This window comes from Narcine bancroftii, chromosome 1 (genome assembly GCF_036971445.1).
Source record: "Narcine bancroftii isolate sNarBan1 chromosome 1, sNarBan1.hap1, whole genome shotgun sequence".
Lineage (NCBI taxonomy): Eukaryota > Metazoa > Chordata > Chondrichthyes > Torpediniformes > Narcinidae > Narcine > Narcine bancroftii.
This window is the reverse complement of record NC_091469.1, coordinates 272,839,938-272,864,273: the sequence shown is the minus strand read 5'-3', so window position 1 is coordinate 272,864,273 and position 24,336 is coordinate 272,839,938. Positions and strand designations below refer to the sequence as shown.

Below are 24,336 nucleotides of genomic sequence, written 5' to 3'. Positions count from 1 at the left end.
ATTTAGTGGCTGTAATTTGCCCCAAGTATGTAGGTGAGAGATAAAATCTGGAGAAGAGTCATTGATGGCAATGTGGGGAAAATAAAATGGATTATGGAAGGATTGGTGTAAATTGGGTGGAAGGACTCAGTGAGCCAAAGTACCTGTGCTTTGCTATATTATTTTCCAATGATTATCTGATGTACAGCCCAGTTACAATAGATTCCATGGAATTTCACACATCTTTTCTTTTTCACAATTTCGCCAGCGCCACCAGGTTGAGGAATAGCTTCTTTCCATGGTCATTGAGAACGCTGAACGAACAAAGGAACTGCTCACACTAACCATCCGAGACTCTCAGATTCATTACACAATATTTATTTATATAGATGAAATCCCAGTCCTGCATTTGTATTTATCTGTATGTGTTATATCTGATTGTGTGTCTGCATGTTTTGCACAGAGGACCAGAGAAAGCTGTGTTGTATTTGTGCAATCAGATGACAATAAACACGACTTGACCTTTTGCCCAATCTCTACAAAAAGCATGATGCTGAAACAAGCCATGAAAGACCTCAACAATGAAGACGCTGTTTACATCCGGTACCGCACGGATGGCAGTCTCTTCAATCTGAGGCGCCTGCAAGCTCACACCAAGACACAAGAGCAACTTGTCCGTGAACTACTCTTTGCAGACGATGCCGCTTTAGTTGCCCATTCAGAGCCAGCTCTTCAGCGCTTGACATCCTGTTTTGTGGAAACTGCCAAAGTGTTTGGCCTGGAAGTCAGCCTGAAGAAAACTGAGGTCCTCCATCAGCCAGCTCCCCACCATGACTACCAGCCCCCCCCACATCTCCATCGGGCACACAAAACTCAAAATGGTCAACCAGTTTACCTATCTCGGCTGCACCATTTCATCGGATGCAAGGATCGACAACGAGATAGACAACAGACTCGCCAAGGCAAATAGCGCCTTTGGAAGACTACACAAAAGAGTCTGGAAAAACAACCAACTGAAAAACCTCACAAAGATTAGCCGTTGTCATACCCACACTCCTGTTCGGCTCCGAATCATGTGTCCTCTACTGGCATCACCTACGGCTCCTAGAACGCTTCCACCAGCGTTGTCTCCGCTCCATCCTCAACATTCATTGGAGCGACTTCATCCCTAACATCGAAGTACTCAAGATGGCAGAGGCCAACAACATCGAATCCACGCTGCTGAAGATCCAACTGCGCTGGGTAGGTCACATCCAGAATGGAGGACCATCGCCTTCCCAAGATCATGTTATATAGCGAGCTCTCCACTGGCCACCGTGACAGAGGTGCACCAAAGAAGAGGTACAAGGACTGCCTAAAGAAATCTTTTGGTGCCTGCCACATTGACCACCGCCAGTGGGCTGATATCGCCTCAAACCGTGCATCTTGGCGCCTCACAGTTCGGCGGGCAGCAACCTCCTTTGAAGAAGACCGCAGAGCCCACCTCACTGACAAAAGACAAAGGAGGAAATACCCAACACCCAACCCCAACCAACCAATCTTCCCTTGCAACTGCTGCAACCGTGTCTGCCTGTCCCGCATCGGACTTGTCAGCCACAAACGAGCCTGCAGCTGACGCGGACATTACCCCTCCATAAATCTTCGTCCGCGAAGCCAAGCCAAAGAAAAAAAAACAAAAAGTCTGCAGTTCTCAGTGGCCTCAAGAGCTTCAGAACCCACAAAACTAGAGTGCAAGCAAGTCACCTTCAATTCTGAGGGGAACCCCGAGAAGGAATGCAAAGGAATCATAATTGGCAGGAATCCTCGCTTAGATCTGTGTCCAGTGACATTCATCTCTCACCTGCATTGTTAGCCATTCCTCCTTCTGATCGTGATCAATTGCCATGGGAATGTGGTTCATCTGGGTTACCCACACAAACCAATTACTTTCCACAAACCTGTAGACGAACCATAGAATGAGTCATCGGAGGGGAGAATTGTGCTCCAACCAAGCATTAATACATTCCGAAAAGACTTTGCCAGAATTATAGTGAAAACAATGAATCCTTCAAATGCACTCTGTATCAAACTCTAAAATAATTTGTTTAAGGAAGAGGACAACAACTTCCAATTAGATTCTTTTCAACCTCAATTTCATATTAAAGCCACAACTCTCCTTTCTACTTTAATTCTCCACTGATGTTGCCTGACCTGCAGGGCATTTCAAAATCTTCTATTTACTATTTAGAGGCTAATACTTACACACTGAATGGAGAAGCTTTAAGAAATTGGCTGTTAAACTATCCCTTAAAACATGCAAAAGGTCACTCAATCTTGTACAATTACATTCATGTGTTGCTTAATGTCCACAATAGGTTCTGTGAAATAGGACATTATGCAATTTGGACACCGTGCGAATACCATATTATATACTAATGATAGGTGATTGGAAGTAGCATGGGTGCTACTTAAACCATTCCAATGACAGCAACATAGGGTACTGTTGTATTCCTGTATTAGGATAATCGTTGCAGTGCATTTTCACCTGCTCAACCACAGTGAACATCATTAATTTTGTACTGGAACATGGTGCCTGGAAGAATGGATTCAGGCTCATTTTCTGCAACACTTCTGCTGGATGCCCAGAGTTCTTAAGTCTTGTGGCAGCAGTTCTGCCAGTGTATGTGCATTTTGCAGTAATGAGAAACAGTGGTTGTGACTGAGTAAATTGAGCAAATTCAATTATGAGAGTTATGTCCACTACGTCCTGTTCTCTGATCTGGATTTTGAACAGACGTTTATGTGGTCGGACATTGCCCGAACAGACACAATGCGGCACATGACTGTATTCGCACAGGTCTCAGTACATTACCCTCAATTAATACAAAACAAATCATATTCAATCCTAATCCAAAATCTGCAACATTTTGGACAAGGGATTTCAAGCCCCAGCTGCCATGGTGAAATTGGAACTGCTGTCCAGTAATTATCTAGGACAAACAACCCCCTTTGCAGTTCTGAGTAAGAAAATATTCAGATTGGTCTTTTCTGGATTTACCCTAACATTGATTTACCTGAAATTTTGACAATCACAGTCCAAGTCCATTTTGGTCCCATCTACTTTTCACAGGATCAAAATTATTGCAGACCCTGGAAATCTGAACTACTCCCTAGAGTTGCTCTCCTACCTGTCGATATTATTACTGAGCTTCCGGTCACTATCTCACCTGCTTTTATTATCCCAGTTGGTCAATGGTTCTGGTGAAGCATGTGATGCCTGGCTCCACTAGTGGCCACCTGTCTTTGGAATAATAGGATACCCTTGTCTCCACCCTCCAATGCACACGTCATAACACTGGCAGTCAGAACTAGTTCACCTGGTCAACCTGTTCAGGTCTAGCTCTGTCCATGGGAGCTGGTGTTCTGTTTCATGGATTTGAGGGTGTGAGAAATTGCAGAGACCATGCAGTGAGGCAGAAATAAATGTCTATGGTTGTAGCAGCACTAAGTAAATAAAGGTACAAATTAATGAACGTGTCTTTTGTGTAAAGGAAATGCTGAATAAAAGATACTTTAAAATGTCAGCATTTAGTCAGTGGCGGGATGAAGCAGCTGTTATAACATTACATCAGCTGCCGTGATAAATACATGCCATGTAGACAGTCTGACTGGAGTGGAAGAATAAAACTATTCAATGGTATTAAACACAATCTGCGCAAGGAGAGAGAGGAGAAAAATCAAACTGCAAGGCAGAAATAAATGTTAATAGCAAATGGCAAAATAAAAACAGAAGACTGAGTGACACGGAAAGTAAATGGTGAACAGCATAAGAAAAAGGCTTCATTATTCCTCATACCGACTTGCATGGTAAATCAGATGTAGAGAAAAATAAACCACACTTGCAGTCTATTTGCACAAATCCACAGTTACATCAGGTAATGGCTCATCGAGGAATAAGTATTTTTATCCATGCTACAGACAATCAGCCAACAATGTGATTAATGATAATGATGTGTCAGCCCAACCTCAGGAGGAAGAACATAGTCAGAAATCCTTTCATTCCAAGCAATGTGTAATGGAAGATTTAAACCATGTTTCTTACTTTTGCAGCCTTTGCTTCTGCAAGGCTGAGAACCTGCTTGTTGCATATGAATTAGTAGACACACCTAAATTCCACCAAGGGGCCCAGGATGCAGTGAATCAGAATTATCTAAATTTACACTATATGGGACCCAGGGATGGATATGAATCAGTAGACATTATCCAACTTCCACCATGAGGCCCAGAGATGCAGTTGTCTTTTGTTGGTCGCAGACTGTCAGGAGACCTTGAAGATAATTAAATCATTTGTTCAAAGAGATAAGATCTGAAGTAAACAACTTTTGGGTAATATAATCCATGGTCCCACTGCTTGAAGATTGAGACTCTCCAAGAGGTGGCAACATCTCAGCAAGAAGAAGAACTTCAAGAGTCTAGCTAATGTCCCGGTCGAGGGAGGTGGAGAAGCTGCTTCCAGGGCCCTGACAACCTACTACAAGTGTGCAGTCGTTGCCTCGCTTCGGCAGTTGGGACCAGTCCAGGCGTTGATAAGTATAATTGGGAAGGGCTTGCATGTTGAAGTGTGAACTCAGCTTTAGATTTAGTAATAAAGACTTGTATAAACTGAACTGCTCTCGGTATGTGTCTATTTTCTTTCGGTAGCTCGAACACTGTGACCAATCTAAAACGAACAAAGTGAGAGGTACAAGTTTACCCAAGACAATTGGTGCTGCGAGCAGGATTGGTCTCAAAATGTTTCGCCGAAAGAAAGAGGTGAGCAGTTCTTAATTCCGGGATAGACTTCCAAAGACGATGGGTTCGGCATGTTGGCCAATACCCTGTCTTTGCTGGGACCACCCCTCAGTTGGGATGAGAAGTTAGATCCATCAAGTGTGCCTCTGGGAGAGCGGGTTGCGACTCTCCTTTGAGAAAGTAAATTTCCGGTTACAAAGGGGATGCTGACGGATGGTTTTTGGCTGCTGGCCACAGACTTATACCACTCGGTTCAGTGTGAAGCAGAATCAGTTCAGCGAGAAGTAGAATCTCAGCATAAGAGAGAGCAACTAGAGGAGGAGCTAGAAGCTGTGCGACAACGCTGTTCCATGATGAGCGACATTGTTCGCACCAGTCAGGACCGAGCCAAAGAATGGGAGGATAAGCATGTCCAAACGATCTGCCGTAATATTAAATTCCGGCAGCAGCTCTGTGCAGATATAGAAAGGCATGGAGTAGAACCCGATCCACATCGTATTCATGCCATAATGAATGGCGATGATCCTGATGAAATTGATGAATGAGATGGGAATATCTGGAAAGATGACCATGGTAATAATGCAGATACTCCTCAGCATGTGTCTAACATACTACCCTCTCCACCCACTGTTCACGCCGCCCTGTAAGGCAGCAGATTTTCCAAACAGACGAAGTGGGAGAGGGGCGGAATGTAACTGACGAGATTGAAGAGGTAGATGATCCCCTCATCTCACTAGAGGACCTAGGGGAAGGTACCCGAACCCCTGCTTATGCTCTATTGCCTACTCCCTCTACGGGATGGCCTCGACCTCCTCCCCTAGACTGGGTGGAGGGCCCTGTGGGCCAAAGTGGGAACAGGGGTCGGAAACAGTCAATGATCCGTGACTTCTCTGTAAAAGAGCTGGCTGCCATTGGAGATCGATTTAGGCAAAAGGCGGGAGAAACTCTGGCAGCCTGGCTCCTGCGTGTTTGGGAGCAAGGAGGGGGTAATGTATATTTAACCCCTGAGGAATTGTTGGGATTAGGAACATTATCTACTGATATCCGGGTCACTACTGAGCTGCAGGGTAGAGGGAGAGAGGTGGATTACTTACTTGCTACTCTCGGGGATGCGCTGCTACGAGTATACCCATCACTAGTAGATTGGGATTTACATTTGGAGAACAATTGGGGCACCCCAGAGGAGGGTGTAGCAGTAATTCATCAGCAGGCCCTGGCCTTTGCCTTGTATGCAGGGCGTTTGAGGCTGTGGGTACACGGGGGGGGGGGGGGGGAGCCCGGATGAAGGGATATTCACAGCCGGAATGCATACCAGTTTGGTTCGTCCGCCCAACCCACTGTACGGGGACTGGTTCTGTCCGTAACTAGTCTGCTAATTGGGCACCCTGTGTCTGAGGCAGTGCACGCCTTATCTGGGCTTAGAGAATTACAGTTGGGAGGTAAAATCCACTCACGTATAGCCCAGGTTAAATCAGACAAGCAGGATGAAAAAAGAGGGCCTGCTGCTAATAATGGACCGACAAGAAAGGACCTTTTTCTAACCTTGTTAAAGTTAGGCGTACCTAAAAGTGATATTGATGGGAAACCTACTGCGGTCCTTTATACCCTTTATAAGAGGAAGTCAGGGGAACATCCTCTCCAACTGTTGAGTCCTCCTGGCACAGCTGTGCCTTCTGCTCCCACTGCTGCTCCCATCGAGCCAGCTTCTCTTGCTCCAGTTACCCGTGATGAGATACAACAAATGGTTGAAAAGGCTCTTATAGATAATAGTGGCATGTGGGCCTGGAAGCCCCCAAACCCAACTAAAGCATGAGGGTGTGGGCAGGGCCCCCGTGTCTACTCCATAGAGATACGGCGGATACACGGGGACCCACGTCCCTATATACCATTAACAGTCCATTGGGGTGGGGGAAATGACCGCCAATATTTGGCCTTGGTCAATACCGGTGCGGAGCACTCGGTGATTTCGGGTAACCCTGACCTCTGGACTGGACCAATATTTTGAATAGAGGGGATGGGAGGAGCAATCACCCTGGCGAAGGAAATAAAAGTCTGCGCCACGGTGGGTGATGGCCCTTCCCCTATATGGTTACATGCCCTGGTGGCTGCCACTGACGAGTGTATCCTGGGTATTAATATGTTGGCCGGTAAAGCCCTTAATACTAGCCAAGGGGGATTTGCATTTGGAATTCGGACTATTACTAAAAGAATAGTGGTGGGTCGGGCTAAGTGGGATCCTGTGATGGTGCCTCACACGCCCCCCCCCCCCCCCGAAACCAGTATGCATTCCACAATATCGCTTCCCTGGGGGGCAGGAAGAGATTACTGCCACCATCGATGCTTTGCAAGAAGAAGAGGTAGTGAGGCCCGCAACGTCGCCCTTTAATAGTCCTGTTTGGCTGGTTCAGAAGCCGGATGGCTCCTGGGGAATGACAGTTGACTATCGTTTTTTGAACAAACATGCCCCACCACTTGCTTCGGCAGTTCCGGACATTGTTACCCTTATGGAAAACATTGCTACAGGGAACTCAGGAACATGGTATGCTGTCATTGATCTCGCTAATGCCTTCTTCAGTATTCTTATAGATGACGTCTCACAGTATCAGTTAGCCTTTACCTGGAAGGGGTGCCAGTATACCTTCACCCGCCTCCCTCACGGCTATGTACACTCTCCCACTATTTGCCACAGCCTAATTGCCCGTGATTTGGAGACAGTGCCAGTTTTGCCTTCCCTCTCAATTCACCATTATATTGATGATGTGATGATCCAAGGGGAAGAGATGGTACAGAAAGCAGAACAGGAGGACGCCTGGCTTAATGATGGTAGCAGCCGGTGGGTGCAAGGAAAGCAGAAATGGAAGGCGGTGGCTTACCATCCCAGGTCAGGAACTCACTTATTGGAAGAGGCAGATGGTGGCTCCAGTCAGTATGCTGAGTTGAAGGCGGTCACTTTACCACTAGACCCCCATGATCACCCTCTTCACTTGATTACTGATTCCTGGGCTGTGGCTAATGGACTAGTGGTATGGATGCCTGATTGGCAAAAGAATGACTGACTGGTACATGACCGCCCAATATGGGGCAAACAGTTGTGGCAGCTGTTGTGGGATGCTTCCCATCATCGTGAGATAAACGTATATCACGTTGCCGCCAATATCAATGCGACGACGAACATGGCACAACATAATGCAGATGCAGATCAGCTTGCCACTATCAGCCATGCCAATACCGTCCCCCTGGCTCGATGGGCACACAAACAGAGAGGCCATTTGGGGGAGAAGGGATCAGCTATGTGGGCCTGTACACATGCCTTACCCATCCATCAGAACAATGTCCGCATGGTCGAGCGGACATGCCCAGCATGCCAGCTTGTGAAGTCCCGCACCGTTCCTCCTCGTCCACATGGCCGAATAAGACGGGGAGCTCACTCAGCTGCGGTCTGGCAAATTGATTACATAGGCCCCATGCCAGACTGTATGGGTAAACGTTACGTCCTAGTAATGGTTGACACCTTTTCGGGCTTGATTTTTGCTTTTCCCACCAAGACAGCTGACCAAGCTAGCACTATCCAAGGACTAAACCATTTAATTTCTCGTTATGATGTACCAGAAGAAATTCAGTCTGATAATGGCTCGCACTTCTCCGGGAAGGCAATCTGTGATTGGGCAACTGACAACATTATCTTATGGGTCCACCATATTCCTTATTACCCACAGGCTGCCGGGTTAGTTGAACGAATGAATGGCTTACTGAAGGAACAAATTTGTTTGTTAACACCATTGGGGACCTTGAAGTGGTGGTGCCACGTGCTGCAGCAGGCAATCGACAACTTGAATCATCACCTTTTGAAGGGAGGTACACCTTTCCACCGACTTCTTCACGCTTCTTAACTACAGCCTATTCCAGAGGAAAAACAGTCATTGCCCCCCATTCCCAAGCCAGAGAATGCCGGACAAAAGGTAAGGGTGGCACCAACAGGTAGTACCCCTCCTGTAAAAGGGGAAATAGTGACACCTGCCCAGGGTAACACTCAGTGGGTAGCTATTGAGGGACAGGATGGTTTCATTTGTTTAAATACTGAACCCTTACAGGATCGTGAGTGACATACGTCAGGCTTCTTTGTTCCAGGTCCTCCACCTTGTGCTTGTTGATCTGGCTTAACCCCTGCTTTGATGCCAGCAATTGGATTTGTAATGTCGAGGACGTTCCGAGGGAGTTGCCCGTGGGGGACATGGTTCGACGTATCCACTAATATATCTGATATTGTTAAGCATGTTTCAAAATCTGTTTGTGAGCTTCAGTGTCTGGTATTGTGGCCCACAAGGATAGTTTGAGCCTTGATTGGAATCCTTTTTCATGGTTAAATGGTACATTTGGGGGATTGGGCCACACTATTCTCCGTTGGTTGCTCACATTATTGCTTATTTTTGTGATTATTGTAGTTTTGGTTTCTCTTTTTTGCTCCTTCTATACTCAAATGCTTGTTAGGTCTCATAAGTGACAGGCTGCGACCAAGGGGTAGAATGTAATGGAGGATTTAAACTGTGTTTCGTACATATGCAGCCTTTTGCAAGAACCTGCTTGTTGCATATGAATTAGTAGATTATCTAAATTTACACTGTGGGGCCCAGGGATGCATATGAATCAGTAGACATTATCCAACTTCCACCATGAGGCCCAGAGATGCAGTTGTCTTTTGTTGGTCGCAGACTGTCAGGAGACCTTGAAGATAATTAAATCATTTGTTCAAAGAGATAAGATCTGAAGTAAACAACTTTTGGGTAATATAATCCATGGTCCCACTGCTGAAGTTTGAGACTCTCCAAGAGGTGGCAACATCTCTCAGCAAGAAGAAGAAGAACTTCAAGAGTCCAGCTAACATCCCGGTCGAGGGAGGTGGAGAAGCTGCTACAAGTGTGCAATCATTGCCTCACTTCGACAGTTGGGACCAGTCCAGGCGTTGATAAGTATGATTGGGAAGGGCTTGCATGTTGTAGTGTGAATTCAGCTTTAGATTTAGTAATAAAGACTTGTATAAACTGAACTGCTCTCGGTGTGTGTCTATTGTCTTTCAGTAGCTCGAACACTGTGACCAATCTAAAACGAACAAAGTGAGAGGTACGGTGATAAATACATGTCATGTGGACAGTCTGACTGGAGTGGAAGAATAAAACTATTCAATGGTATTAAACACAATCTGCGCAAGGAGGGAGAGGAGAAAAATCAAACTGCAAGGCAGAAATAAATGTTAATAGCAAATGGCAAAATAAAAATAGAAGACTGAGTGGCTCGGAAAGTAAATGGTGAACAGCATAAGAAAAAGGCTTCATTATTCCTCATACCGACTTGCATGGTAAATCAGATGTAGAGAAAAATAAACCACACTTGCAGTCTATTTGCACAAATCCAGTTACATCAGGTAATGGCTCATCAAGGAATAAGTATTTTTATCCATGCTAGACAATCAGCCAACAATGTGATTAATGATGTGTCAGCCCTACCTCACGAGGAAGAACATGGTCAGAAATCCTTTCATTCCAAGCAATGGAATATACATCAGGCTGATACGCATGTAGAATGACACCATCCAAGCCAAGTCCTGTGCAGGGCAAGAAATAACATCTTTTTAAAAATCACCACTATTTTTCACTCTGGTTTCATCACTCCAATACTGAGGAGTTCTCAGGTTTGGATGCTCTCTGGCACTTTATTCAAGTGTCTAGTCTTTACCCAAAATGGGACATAGTTGTTATCACTCAGCACAGAGAACGGTGAGAATGAGAGCTGATGTTCCTCTCCATCTGGAGGTTACAAATTCTTGTCCACAATCACCAGTAACCTAGAGTCTACTCTTTCCACAGGTAGGGCACACAAGTGGCACTCTTCACTGAAGATAAAGATGTGGTAGAGAGCCAGTGTTGATTGAATATCCTGGCAGCTACTAGAAATACTCACCACCCACTGCATCCGAGTCACAGCAAAGTAAAAGATGTACCACTGAAAGTAGAGGGGGAGTAATGCTGGAGGCCCAACTGTGACAGAAAGAAAAATATTTACAATTAATGAACTCCATTAACATGTTGGCATATATTGATGGCAGTAACATAGAACATGGCACAATTACAGCACAGTACAGACCCTACTGCCATTGTGTTGTGCCTATATAAACCTACAAAATCTAAACCTGCCCTATCTCACACCCATAACCTTTTCTTGTCTCCATATGCCTATCTAAGAGAATTTTAAATGTTCTGATTGTACCAGTCTCCACCATCACCCCTAGCAATGCATTCCAGACATACACTACTGTGTTTAAAAACAAAATTACCCCAACTTCTCATCTAAATTTTTCTCACCTCACCTTATATAGATGTCCTCTGGCATTTGCTACTGTTATCCCCGAGATAAAGTTGCTGTCTATCCATTTTTATCTATACCTCTCAATCTTATAGACCTCTCATCTTTCTTTGTTCCAAAAAAAAAGAAAACCCCTAGCTCTGTTAACCTTGCCTCAGAAGACAAAGTCTCCAGTCCAGGCAACATCCTGGAAATCTCCTCTGCACCTTCTCCAAAAATTCCACATCCTTCCTGTAATGAGGCGACCAGAACTGAACACAATATTCCAAGTGCGATCTAACCAGAGTTTTAGGAAACTACAACATTACCTCATGGCTCTTGAACCCAATGAACCTGCTCAGCAAACGAGATCTCTATGGATTTGAACTCTATAAAGTCCCTCTGTTCTTCCACACTGTTAAGAATCCTGCCTTTAACCATATACTCCACCTTCAAGCCAAACCTTCCAAAATGCATCACTTCACACATCCAGATTGAACTCCATCTTCCACTTTTCCACCCAACCATGGATCCTGTCTGAACAACAAACCATTTCTGCCTCTATTTCAATGCTACGTTATTTATATGCAATTTCTATTTTCAGCCAATGTGCAAAGGCAAAAATACAGACATTTCTTTAGAAATTGGATTTCATCCATTTTTGGTGCATTAGAGTGTCTATCATGTAGTCACTTATGACACCAAAGGAGTTTATTTAGCCCATGGTGTCCATGCCAGCTCTCATGAACATTTGGAGCCTTTCCCTTGTAATCCATTCTTTCTCACGTGCCCGTCAGCTCCACCTGGATTCTTCTACCACTCACCCACACCAGGGAACTTGGTTCTTGTGTGGTGGGAGGAAAATGGACCACAGAGAAGCCCAGGGAGAATTCCATGCAGACAGCAATTGAGATCAATATCAAACCCAGGTCATTGGAGTTTTGGGGGACCTGCACTACTTGCACCCAGCTCAAAGGAGACATTAATCAAAATTGAAGTCATCCTTGATTAAAAAAATAATTCACATGGTTTTTTCCATTTAAATACCATTAAAATTTAGTCACTATAACAAAGCAGGTGTGGGATGTAAATTACTGCTGGTAAGGAACTCTCCTTGAGCAAATATGGCTGCCAAGAAAATGAAGGAGAATCTGGGGGGGGTGGGGCATGGCTGGAACTCCAAATAAATCACGGAGAACCAGGGAAAGGATAGGAAAATAGCATTTTGAACTGCTCTTCCTCCAAGTCAGGAGAGGTCTGATCCTGCCCTGTGCTGTGGGTGGAATGAAGTGGTCAGCGTAGATGCAATTTCTGGTGGGGATCCACAAAATAAATCCAAATTGCTCCAGGCACCACTTTAAAATCACTCACGACTCCTTGCACTCAGTGTTATGTAATCCTAGTTATACAGAGAATATTGCATTAGGATGTCATGACCCATTTCTGACATTAAGTAAATAATGTACACTCTGCACATTGATATTATCACTTGGGCAATGTGTAATGGGAAGCACCAGCTAACAGCTGCAAGAGCAGCGGTCTCTCATTTCTCCACGCAGGTGTCATGCCTGATACTCATCAATGTTCATCATGAACATAAATAGAAATAAAATTCATGACCAAAAAAAATCAACAGAACAGATGGAAAACAATTGTGATATTTTGAAGGTTGGTGCTTACAAAAGACAAGATTTGATTATGCAAAGAGGAAGAGAGGCAAATTGGCATGGGTAGTGAAAATCTGAGCAATGTAAAAATGACCCTGAATTCTGATCGATCTCAGTCTGGGCATCTGAAATGGGCAGGGAACTGGCATAGCAGGAACGAAATTCACCAAGGGACAGGGTCCAGCACAGGAAACCTCTCCCAAACCATCATTCCAGCAAAGGTCATGTCGGAAAGAGAATAAACCAATACAGACACAATTACAGAGAGCAGTAAAAATCTTTTGCGTCTTGTTCAGTTTTATAGGAGTACGATAATGAATGGCAGGCGATGGAATGAGAAGTGGGAAACACTTTATATTTCAGGAGCCCTCAAACATTTTGACGTCATTACATACATCTCAGTATCAGAATGGTTTTGGTGCATAAAGTGAATACTACAAATTCCATCAAGACACAATCCCACGATCTCTAATCTTCCACTGCACCTTTTTGTGGAATCTCTGAAGAAAGTGGAAGAGTTTCATCTGTGTTTTCACTAACACACAGTAAAGATCCTGCAGAGGTTTTCTCACTTTGCAATCAAAGCATATTAGTTCATACAAAGAGTGAAGTTTCCCTACATTAGAACAATCCTGGACTGTACCTAGATATCAGAAGAGGGATGGGGGGAAAAAAAAAATCAAACTGCCCTAGACTTAGTGTTCACTTTTTACAAATAATTCAAAACTTTCTAATAGATTACCAGGTCAGACCATCTCCTGGCACAGAGCCAATGCATACAAACTAAGAGCATTTCAGATTCAATCTCCAGTCTATGCTGCCTTCATTTCCACCAAGTACAACAATTTTCCTCCATAAGGTTTGAATAACAATGAAACAACCATGATGAAGGCCTCTACTTTCTGTGCTGACCAGCTTACCAGTGTATTCACGGATATTTTCAATATCTCAAGTAAAACTTGAAAATCTGCAGACACCACATAGCAGTAAAAACACACAAAGCTGGAGAAACTCGGCAGGTCAAATAGCGTCCTTTATATAGCAATGGTAAAAATACATCATTGGCGTTTTGAGCTAGAGGCTTTCATCAAGGTATGGAAAAATGTTGGAAGGCATCCGAACTCACTCCAGCAAGGCGTGGTACCCACCTGTTTCAAACAGGTGTCAATCATACTGAAGAAGAGTGTAGTAACCTGCCTTAATGACTAATGACCAGTAGCAGTGATAAAGTGTTTTAAAAGGCTGGTGTTGAAGCATATCAGCTCCTGTCTAAGTGGTGGCATGGATACATTCCAGTTTGTCTATCATAGCAACAGGTCTACAGCAGATGCCTGGAACACCTGGACAGTAAAGATGCATTCATCAGAATGTTCATTATCGACTACAGTTCGGCATTTAACACCATCATCCCCTCAAAACTGATCAGCAAACTCCATAACATGGGCCTCAACACCCCACTGTGTAATTGGATCATGGACTTCCTCACCTCCAGATCACAATCAGTGAGGATTAGCAAGAACATCTCTTCCACAATCTCCATCAGTGCCAGAGCACTACAGAGATGCATTCTTAGCCCCTTGCTTTACCCACTTGACACCTATGACCTACTACAATAGCACCATCTTCAAATTTTCGGACGACATGGCAGTAGTGGGTTTCATAAAGAAAGATGATGAGTCAGCATACAGGAGGGAGATAGAACACTTGAATGGTGCACCAACAACAATCTTGTACTCAATGTCACAAAAAACTCTTCAGGAAGGGAAAGCCAGAGGTATACAATCCAGTGATCATTGGGGGATCAGAGGTGGAGGAGGTGAACAATTTTAAATTGTTAGGAGTCACTATTTCGGACAATCTTTCCTGGACCCAACACACTAATGGCATCGTGAAGAAAGCAAGCGAGTTATTTCCTCATGCGGAGGTTTGGTATCACTCAAGAAACCCTGGAAAATTTCTACAGAGGTGTGGTGGAAAGTGTGTTGACTGGCTGCATCATGGACTGGTATAGGGACACCAATACGCTTGAGCGTAAAACCCTGCAAAAGGTCATGGATACAGCCCAGAACATCACAAGCAAAACCCTCCTCAATCTCAAGAATATCTAAAGGGAATGCTGCCATCAGAGGGCAGCAACAATCATCAAGAATCCACACTACCAGCACATGTACTGTTCTTGCTGCTGCCATCAGAAAAGAGGTATAAGTGCCGCAAGACTCGCCCCACCCAGGTTCAGGAACAGCTGCTCCCCCTCCACCATCAGACTCCTCAACCACAACCTCAATCAGAGACTCATTTAATGATTCTTCCTTGTGCACTTTATTGATTTTTTTTTAATTCTTTCTGTATTGCAGTTTATTTACATTCATTATCAGTTTACAGCTCTATTTGTTTACATGTATACGCTGTGTACAATTTTCTTTGCACTACCAAAAAGTGGTGATTCTGCTTCGCCCGCAGAAAAACGAATCTCATGGTGGTATGTGATGTTATGTATGTACTCCGAAATCTGAAAATATGAGATTTGGCATGTTGTTGAATACTCCATCAAATTTCTACAGGTACACTCTAGAAAGTATAAGGATTGGTTGCATCACTGCCTGGTTTGCAAATTTGACTGCCAAGAAGTGCAGAAGGCTCCTGAGGGTAACAAAAATCATCAGAGGTCCCCCTCTTCCATTGATTGAATAAATCTATGCAAGACACTGCCTCAAGAAGCCAGACAATGTCATAAAGAACCCCCACACCCTAGTTACCAGCTCTTCTTACTATCTTTGAACAAACGGTACAGAGGCCTGAAGACCAATACTTCTGGTTTCAAGAACAGTTTCTTTCCAATAGCTTCTGAATCTCCCCTTGTAGCACTAATCAGAAACTGCTCAAACTCCACAAAGCAATTGTCTACACTCTCTTAAAGTCACATTACTTTGCACAAGGATAACTTTTTTTATTTATTGTCTCTTTTTAATTCAAGTATACTATTGTCATTGTGTTTTTCTATATCAACAAAATACCTGTTCAGCTGCAGCAAGTAAGAATTTTGGTGCATATATATGCATCATGCAATGCATAACTACTGTCATTATCATAAAGGAGGCCACATAGAAATCCAGAGAGGTTTCCCTCAAGCTTGGTAACCGCCCATTAGAAAGGATTCAGTGGGTGAAGATAAGGTGAGATTAAGCTGTGCCAGTGTTCGTGGCCAAAACTACAGTACAAGAAGCCTGCCAGTGCCCACAAAATAAAATCAAATGAAAACTGCTATTTTCAAAGAGGAGAGAAAAGGGGAGTAAAGATTTCTTGCACAGAAAATTTAATTTAATCCTAAAAAAAATCATAAACACATCAGTTGGAAGACCTGAACATTTGAGTGTTTGCATATGTCTGTGGCAACGAATAGCTTTTAAATATCCTTGCATTCCCAAAACCACGTACGTAGCCCTGAAATAAATCAATTCACAGCAACATGTGTCTCAGCAAATTTAACACTGTTCCCAGGCCATAACCTAACTGATGTAAACACAGAAAATCCACTCTCTGTGCACTGATTTAATTTACTGGGCAGTCAGGAGAGTGAACTGACCAATCAATGAGAAGGAAAGGGAATCTCACCACAGCAGGATATATCAGGAGACCTAGGATAACAGGCAATGTGTCAGACTGCCTGGGATTAGTGAAGGCCACTGGGGAGCATCAGTTCTGCGTAAAACATCCACACCAAATAATACTTCTAGTCACACATTATACATAGCTTTCTGACAAGCCCATCCCATCTCTCCTTCGCCACCCCCCCACCCCCCACAAGTAGTTCTCAATGCCTATTCACCACTTTAAACTTTTATTTACCATTTTATTGCCCAGAAAGTAATTTAGCTCCTAAATAGACCACCATCTGCCAAATTTCAGTGGCTGGTTTAAGGAAAACTATGGAAGATGGAGGTTGGGGTTGGAGTGGGAGTGAGATAGTAAATGATCATCTCCACCTTTATTAATGGCATGTACACAACCAATAAATGTGGCAATATTTCAGTGGGTGCAAGAGCTTCATCTGCCCAATCTGTGAAGGGATAAGATTTTTATGCTCAGCCAAGAGGTATTGTCCTACAAATGAAGGAAGGATTCCCACAGATCACTGCCAGTTTTCTAAATCATTAATACACATGTCAGCTGCAAAATTAAATTCTTCCTTTAACTTTCATGAACTGAACTACTGTTACTGGTACATTCTCTGTTCAAGGTAATTTCTTCCAATCACAAAGTAAACTTTTCACAGAAAGCATGTTTCAATGAGAATAGTTTGGAGCACTATTGATGATCCTGGTTTACACCAGCTATTGTACACATTTGCCATTGCCCATTGTTGTCATTGGAGAAGCACAGAGCTGTCAGATTATATTTCTCAAGCAAAAATCAGTGGCTTAATTCAATAACCAGTAAATATTCTCAAAAAGATTATAGACCCATAATATTAATTGCACACATGCATCCTGACTGGCTAAGTATCTCCAGCAGTCTCTGATAGATATATAGCACCCATTGAATTATACTACTTTATTGCTATGTTCATAATGAGTCCCTGGCCTGGGAAATGGGGTTCAATGGCAAATGGGAGGCCTATCACAAATCCTGAAAGAGTTCATTTTAGAAGCTGTTCAGAGCCTCAATTAAAATTAAAATTCACTAAATTTAGAATCTCACTGAAAGTTTACAATAGAAAATAGAACATGCATGATGGAGGATCTATCATATCCAAAAAAAATCACCAACATTTATCAAGTTATGGCACTAATAAACTTGCAAGTGGGCAAATAACTATAAATTAAATTAATTAAAGCAGAGTATTAATTGACAGTAGAAATTCAAAATAGAAATAAAAACTGAAAATGTAAACAATTTAACGTCAGTGTCTGTATAATGGGTATATGATCTCTCATCAGATTGAGAAAAAATGCTGAGGAAAAAAAGAGAACAAAAAAGGTCTGTGATAAGGTAGAAGGTGGGGAGAATAAATAAAAGAGGTGACAAGTGCAAGGTGAAATAAGATTCAAATAATCATTCCAGGGAAGGTGCAAACTGTGGAGAGGAAACAACCAGAATAATTTTCAGAAATCATGAGAAGTATTCATTGAGAATGCCAAAAATCTGTAGTTAAACTGCTGACAAAAGTGAGTTCAACAATTTCTTGTGGAATCCAGCTCTCACACAGCTGTTTTCAACCTTTTTCTTTCCCCCCCACATACTATTTTAACTATTCCCTGTGCCATAGGTGCTCTGTGATTAGTAAGGAATGGCTTAAGGTAGTATGTGGGGGGAAAGAAAAAGATTGAAAACCACTGTTTTAATTGTACGTAATTGACTTGTTATGTGCACGGTTTCATAACTCCAAAGGAAAGGGGCCAATGGCAATTTTGCCTCAAGCAAAATATTTCAGTAACCGTGGTCTCTAGAGCAGTGATTCTCAACCTTCCCTTCCCACTCACATCCCACCTTAAGCCATCCTTTACTAATCACAGAGCACTTATGGCATAGGGATTATTTAAAGTGGTATGTGAGTAGGAAGAAAAAGGTTGAGAACCGCTGGTCTAACACGAGGTGCCGTGTGCACATAGTGAAGGAGGTTGATGTCGGAGAGCAGAGAGAAAGGCAAGTGAAATATAATCACACTAGTTGTGCTTGCAGACTGCCACAAAGAATCGGCTCAATCTATCGCACTTCACCAAAGAAGAGAACACGTCATGAGTAGCAAATCAAATACATAAAAGTGGAACTGCAACAAGTAAATTGTGGTTGCTTCTGGGAAGAATATCTTCTGCAGAATGTGAAAGAATAAGATGAAAGACCATCTACATTTAATTTGCAGTGATTGCATAAGAGATGCTGTGGGAGGAGGGACTTTTAAAAGAATGAATGGCATAGAAATACAATTGCTCACACATTAGATGGAAAATCCATCAGAAAAGTCTTATCTAGACAGTGTATAGAAACTGGAAACTACTGCAAGAAGTTGAGACAATTATCACAGATGGATTCAAGTGGAAGTTAAATACGAGATGGAGGAAGACAAGGAATATTATTCTGGCCATGCAAAGTCATGAAGAGGTGTTGAAGGTGAACATGGACTCTTGCTATAATCCAGTCGTGTTGAATGGTCAATTTCTGTGGTGTACATTCTTTGCAAATTTATTAATAGGATGAAAAAATGCTACTAATACTTACTCAGGAAAAAATACTTGTGCTGGTATTGATATGGCATATATTTCTTCTTCTGCTTTCCCACCTGAGTTAAAGAGTACAAAAGTTACTTTTTTGCATATTCATGAAAATAAAGAGTGATTTGTGGGGTGCATTTTATGGATTAATAATGGGTGCAGTGCATTGGAAGTAGAAATCTGTGCATCCTAATCTTAAAATGTTGTGGGTCCTTTAAATTTGCATGCCCCGATTCCCAAATGCTGGAAATAAAGAAAAGAAAATGCTGGGTCATTGTGGGCCAGGCAGTATCTGTGGAAGGAAACATTTCTAGAAAAGTCTTGGCACTGAAACATTACCCCCTTCTCTTCCTCAAATGCTGCCTGTCTTGAGGAGCATTTCCAGCATTTTTTTTTCAATTTTCATACCTAATTTGTGGAATTCTCACTTAGTACCATCTGCCTGGAGCAATATTCGAAAAATTATGTGTTTTCCTATCCAACTCCTTCATGATCTATGACACACCACTGGGCACGATGAGAGCATGCATAGTCCTTGAATCTACAAACTGTGATTTGCAACTGATACAATTTTACTTTATGCAGAGTAAGGGATTTCCAAATTAATGACATTTTATTTTTTAGATGCAGACATCACTGGCAAAACTGGAATTTATTATTCATTTTTATTTCCTCGGGAAAGTGATAGGCTTCCTGAACCTCTGCAATCTGTGTGACGAAGCAACTCCCACATCTCTTCTTGAAGTTCCAAGGTTTTAGCTGAACAAATATCTTAAAATGAGCATCAATTTGCAAGCCAGAATCAACGAGTAACTGGGGATGAAATTGTGAGATGTAATGCTGTTCCATTGCACCAGCTGTCCTTATTCTTCTAACGAGCGGAGGTAGCAGGTTTGGAAGGTTCAATCAAAAGATTTTACTGACAGACAGTGCACCATAATGACTGGTGCCAAATACTCGTATATAGACAAGCACAGCTGGTGTCCAAGACTGTCTATTATACTGCTAGATCATTCTCTTGAAGTGCCAGGAATAATTTGTCTATCCATCTGTTCCTTCCCCAAGGCACATATGCTTTATACATTTATACTATAACATGGACTCGCAAAACCAGAATATACCGAATATCTCCCCTTCATAATTTCTCTCTTTATACCAATAATCCTGAAGATTCACCAGTAAGGGCCTATCTGTACTTCTAAAACAATGGTTGGATAGGAAAACACATGATTTTTCTTTCCACTCACATACCACCTTAAGTAATCCCCATGCTATAACTGCTGTGATTAGTAAGGGACTACTTAAGGTGGTATGTGAGTGGAAAGAAAAAAAGTTTGAAAACCACTGTTCTAAAGCCTTAGCCATTCCCCCACCCCCCAAAAAAGGCTGTTGGCCAATTTTCATGTTAGCCCAGCCTGCCGCCAAACCTAGCCAAATTTACTCCTGGCCACAGCCCATGCCACATCATCAAACTATTTTTCCACTTCAAGTCTGCATTTGCACTTCTGATAGCATCTCAACTGATACCCTGGATAACAAATACAGCCACTCCTCTCCCCTCAAACCCAGGTATCCCATACCACTATTTATAAAAACTAGGATGCCATAATCCTACAATGCCTTTCGATTATCAATGCATTCCTGGTTATTTAGCTGCATCCAAGCTACTCCAGCAGTCTCTGAAGATCCTGGTGATAGATTCAGTACAGCACCAACAAAGTTGCTGAGGTACCCATACACTACTTACCTCAACAGGAAGTTTCTTCCCCAAGACAAAGAAGATGGGATGCATATTAATGTCTGGGTCCTTGCGATAGCAATTGGGCTTAGCATGGTGTTGGAAGTGGAGGTGATTCCACCAGCTTGCTGGAGCACCCTGTACAAGAGGAATTAAAAAAAATTGTTGGGCTGTCCTTTGTGGGCAATGTCCAACTCTTCCCACTGCCAACAGCTGCAACTCTCACCCAACACCTGTAATTAAATATAATCCACAAAGCTCTCCACAAACAAGTCACTGGATGAATAAATTTATTTCCCCTTGAGTGTAATATACAAAAGCTACATCTTATCACTAGCTTGGGAATCAGTGAGAAAGATCAATTTCTTTCTCCTGATAGTGTTAACCAACCTGAAGGACCCTTGCTAAGGGGCATTCATGATATGCATTTATGGTCAGTGGTATTCAGCAGACTATTTGATCTCAGAAACATTGCAGCCATAGTTTCTTATTGTATAATTTCCAGCAATTATTTCTGCATTGCCTCTCAGATCAATATAATACACTTCAATCAATATGGAGGTTATAGCAAAGTAATTTCATTATGCGCACATTTGGATGACCAATAATAAACTTGTGGACAAGATGATTCAACTTAGATTTTCTGAGCAGAGAAAATATACAAAGGCACATTGCAGAGTAGCTTTACTGCTTGCCAGTCTAAGGGCAACGTGGTTCACCCTCAGTGCTGTTACAACGGTTAGGTGCACATCACAAATTGTAGGGCCATTTTAGTCCAGTGGGACAGATTACATAGAACAACTTATGAAGAATTTTGATTGAACTAGTGTGTAGTGTTGGGATACTGGCACAAATTCACAGTGGAGATGTAAAATTTGAAGAATTCTCTAGTAACATGAACTACAATAGAGTTAATCTCTTCTCTTTGGCTTGGCTTCGCGGACGAAGATTTATGGAGGGGGTAAATGTCCATGTCAGCTGCAGGCTCGTTTGTGGCTGACAAGTCCGATGCGGGACAGGCAAACACAGTTGCAGCGGCTGCAGGGGAAAATTGGTGGGTTGGGGTTGGGTGTTGGGTTTTTCCTCCTTTGCCTTTTGTCAGTGAGGTGGGCTCTGCGGTCTTCTTCAAAGGAGTTAATATCAATAGAGTTAATATCAGTCAGTAAATAGCAGTAAGAGACAGAAAGAGTAAGAGATTAAAAAGCAAGTCAAAAACAAATACAAACACCAAAGTAGAGAAATCCAAGGCAAGTTATGAAGAGGACTTGCAGATATTCAAAGAGAGAGAAGCTACAAAAGACCTAGAAACAATAGAGAGAAAAGGGACAGGTGGAGAGATGACTATATGAGAGGGAAGGTAGCACAAGAGCAATGAGAATACGAGCACCATCATTGGTAGAGGACGACAGGTCAGTAACAGGAGACACAGCGGTTAATGCTGTGCACATTCTCCCTTTGACTATGCAGTTTCCCACTGGAAGCTCTGGAGGACAGGTTACTTGTAACCACAAATTATTCCTTGGTGTAGGAAGGTGGCAAGGAATCTAACGGGAGTTGAAGGGGATGCAAGGGAGAATAAATTGGATGCCTGCAGGGAAATAAAGAGGGAGATAGTCTGATGGGATTGCACTACTGAGGCAAGCATGAACCTGATGGGGATAACAGCCTTTTTCTGTGTCGTACCAAGCAAGCATGAAGACTGAAGTAATCTCCACAAGCAGTGTTACTCACCTTCAGGTGACCAATGATAAATTTGTGGGCAAGATGGTTCCACTTGGATTTACTGAATACAGAAAGGTGTCCAAAGTCATGCTGCAGCCAACCACCCTGTGCCTGCAAACAAACCAGGGTATTACAGTTCGGCAAGTGCACTGCACAGACTATCACAACAATTCTCATCATACACTTTCTCATTGTACTCAGCTGGTCATGCAATGTCCATAGAAAGCAGATATATAACCATCAAGGCCTGATCCCTTCATCAAGTTATGAGCAAAAGGTAGACAGGAGTCCGAATACAAATCTAGAAGAAGGGAGGAAGGAGCGGGGGGAGGATCACAGAGGTAGAGGAAGGAGCATAGGCTAACAGGCAAGAGGTCTTTGGTGGGAGGGCACAAGAGAAAATTCATAGGGGCAGGAGGTAGCTCTCTGAATGGAGAGGGAGCAAGTTGGGAGCTAGAGGGTGGAATGGACCTTATGGAAAACACAGAGGTTAACGTTAATGCTAAATGGTTGGAGAGTGCCCAGACGGAATATTAGGTGTTGTTCTACCAATTTGAGAGTAGTCTTGGTTTGAGTAGTCATGTTGTTGTGAGAATAGGGTATGGAATTGAAATGGTTGGCCACTGGGAGATCTCCATTATTGCTGCAGACAGAATGAAAGTGCTCAACAAATCTCAAAATCTGTGTTCAGTCTTTGATATAGAGGTGGCCACAGCAGTACCATCAGATCAACCTTTCCTCCCCCCCCCCCCAACAATCTATGGCTCCCCTAGGAATCTGCTCAAAGCTTATGGGCTCCCCTTTTCTGTAAAGCAGTCAAAATTTTAGTTTCTTCCATACTTCTCTCTTTCCAACTACACAAAAAAACAAAAAATATCTATGTGAGGCAAAAAGAAAAAAAGGCCTTTGCTTAAATATGCTGTAGCCCCCAGCAAAGCCTTTGCAAATGATTGCTGGAGATGATCCATAAAGATTAACAAGTATTGCTTCTCTTCATAAGACTGTTTATGGGGCCCTGAATGGTGGTGGAGGAGATGATGTGGGCACAAATATAACATTTTCTGCAGTAATGGCACTGGATACCAAAGAAATTATAGGAGGTGGTAGCTCTCTGAATGGAGAAGGAGAGAAGGAATGAGTGGACAGGGGAGTCATGGAGGGAGTGGTCCCTCAGAAAGCAAAAAGGGGAAGAAAGCAAGACCTCATCCTGGGAGCAGATGCGATGGAGAAATTGAATCCATGTGTAGAGGTAGAGTTGAGAATAGTGTTGAGTGGCAGCTGAGTCTTCCATTCAAGGACATCTGAGAGATCATCCTTCAAAAATCGTGGCTCCCCCTCTACTCAGCCCTTACCCGCGTCCCCTCTATTTCCCGTACATCTGCCCTGGCTTCCTCCAGCCTTAGATACAAGATTAGGATTCCCCAAGTTCTCACTTATTACCCCAGCAGCCTCTGCATCTGACATACTATCCTTCGCAATTTCCACCACCTAAAATTTGATCCCACCACCAAACACATCTCTCACTCCACTTTCTGCAGGGACTGCTCTCAATGGGACTCACTAGTCCACTCATCCTTCCCACTCCTGTGGCTGCACGAAATGCTACATGCGCCCACACACCCTTCCTCATTCACCTTTTGGGGCCCCAAATAATCCTTCTAAGGGAAGCAACACTTCATTTGTGAATCTGCAGGGGTCAACTACTGCATCTGGTTCTCCCATTATGGTCGAGAGCATGTCACTGAAGACTCTCGAAAAATTCTACAGGTGTATTGTGGAGAGCATTCTGGCTAATTGCACCACTGTCTGGTATGGAGGCACCAACTCTCAGGACAAGAATAAACTCCAGAGGATTGTTAACTTGGCCTGCGACATCACAGGCACCAGACTGCACTGCAGCGAGGATATCCACATG

The 24,336-nt window shown here is 43.1% G+C and overlaps 1 protein-coding gene and 1 long non-coding RNA gene across 2 annotated transcripts in view; one reads left to right on the top strand and one right to left on the bottom strand.

The window, feature by feature from the left end:
• Positions 1-9,766, top strand: part of LOC138743695 (uncharacterized) — a 29,223-nt gene extending 19,457 nt beyond the window's left edge. The window contains exons 2-3 of the long non-coding RNA XR_011345025.1: positions 4,660-4,770; positions 8,878-9,766. This is a non-coding gene — a long non-coding RNA (uncharacterized lncRNA). The remainder of the gene's footprint in view (positions 1-4,659; positions 4,771-8,877) is intronic.
• LOC138743689 (acyl-CoA (8-3)-desaturase-like) overlaps positions 1-24,336 on the bottom strand; it is a 49,172-nt gene that overhangs the window by 14,580 nt on the left and 10,256 nt on the right. Inside the window, exons 5-10 of the mRNA XM_069899285.1 lie at positions 22,431-22,532; positions 20,709-20,837; positions 18,969-19,029; positions 10,705-10,781; positions 10,251-10,348; positions 1,820-1,916 (exon numbers count right to left, since the gene is read on the bottom strand). Coding sequence (XP_069755386.1) covers positions 1,820-1,916; positions 10,251-10,348; positions 10,705-10,781; positions 18,969-19,029; positions 20,709-20,837; positions 22,431-22,532 — 564 coding nt within the window. The remainder of the gene's footprint in view (positions 1-1,819; positions 1,917-10,250; positions 10,349-10,704; positions 10,782-18,968; positions 19,030-20,708; positions 20,838-22,430; positions 22,533-24,336) is intronic.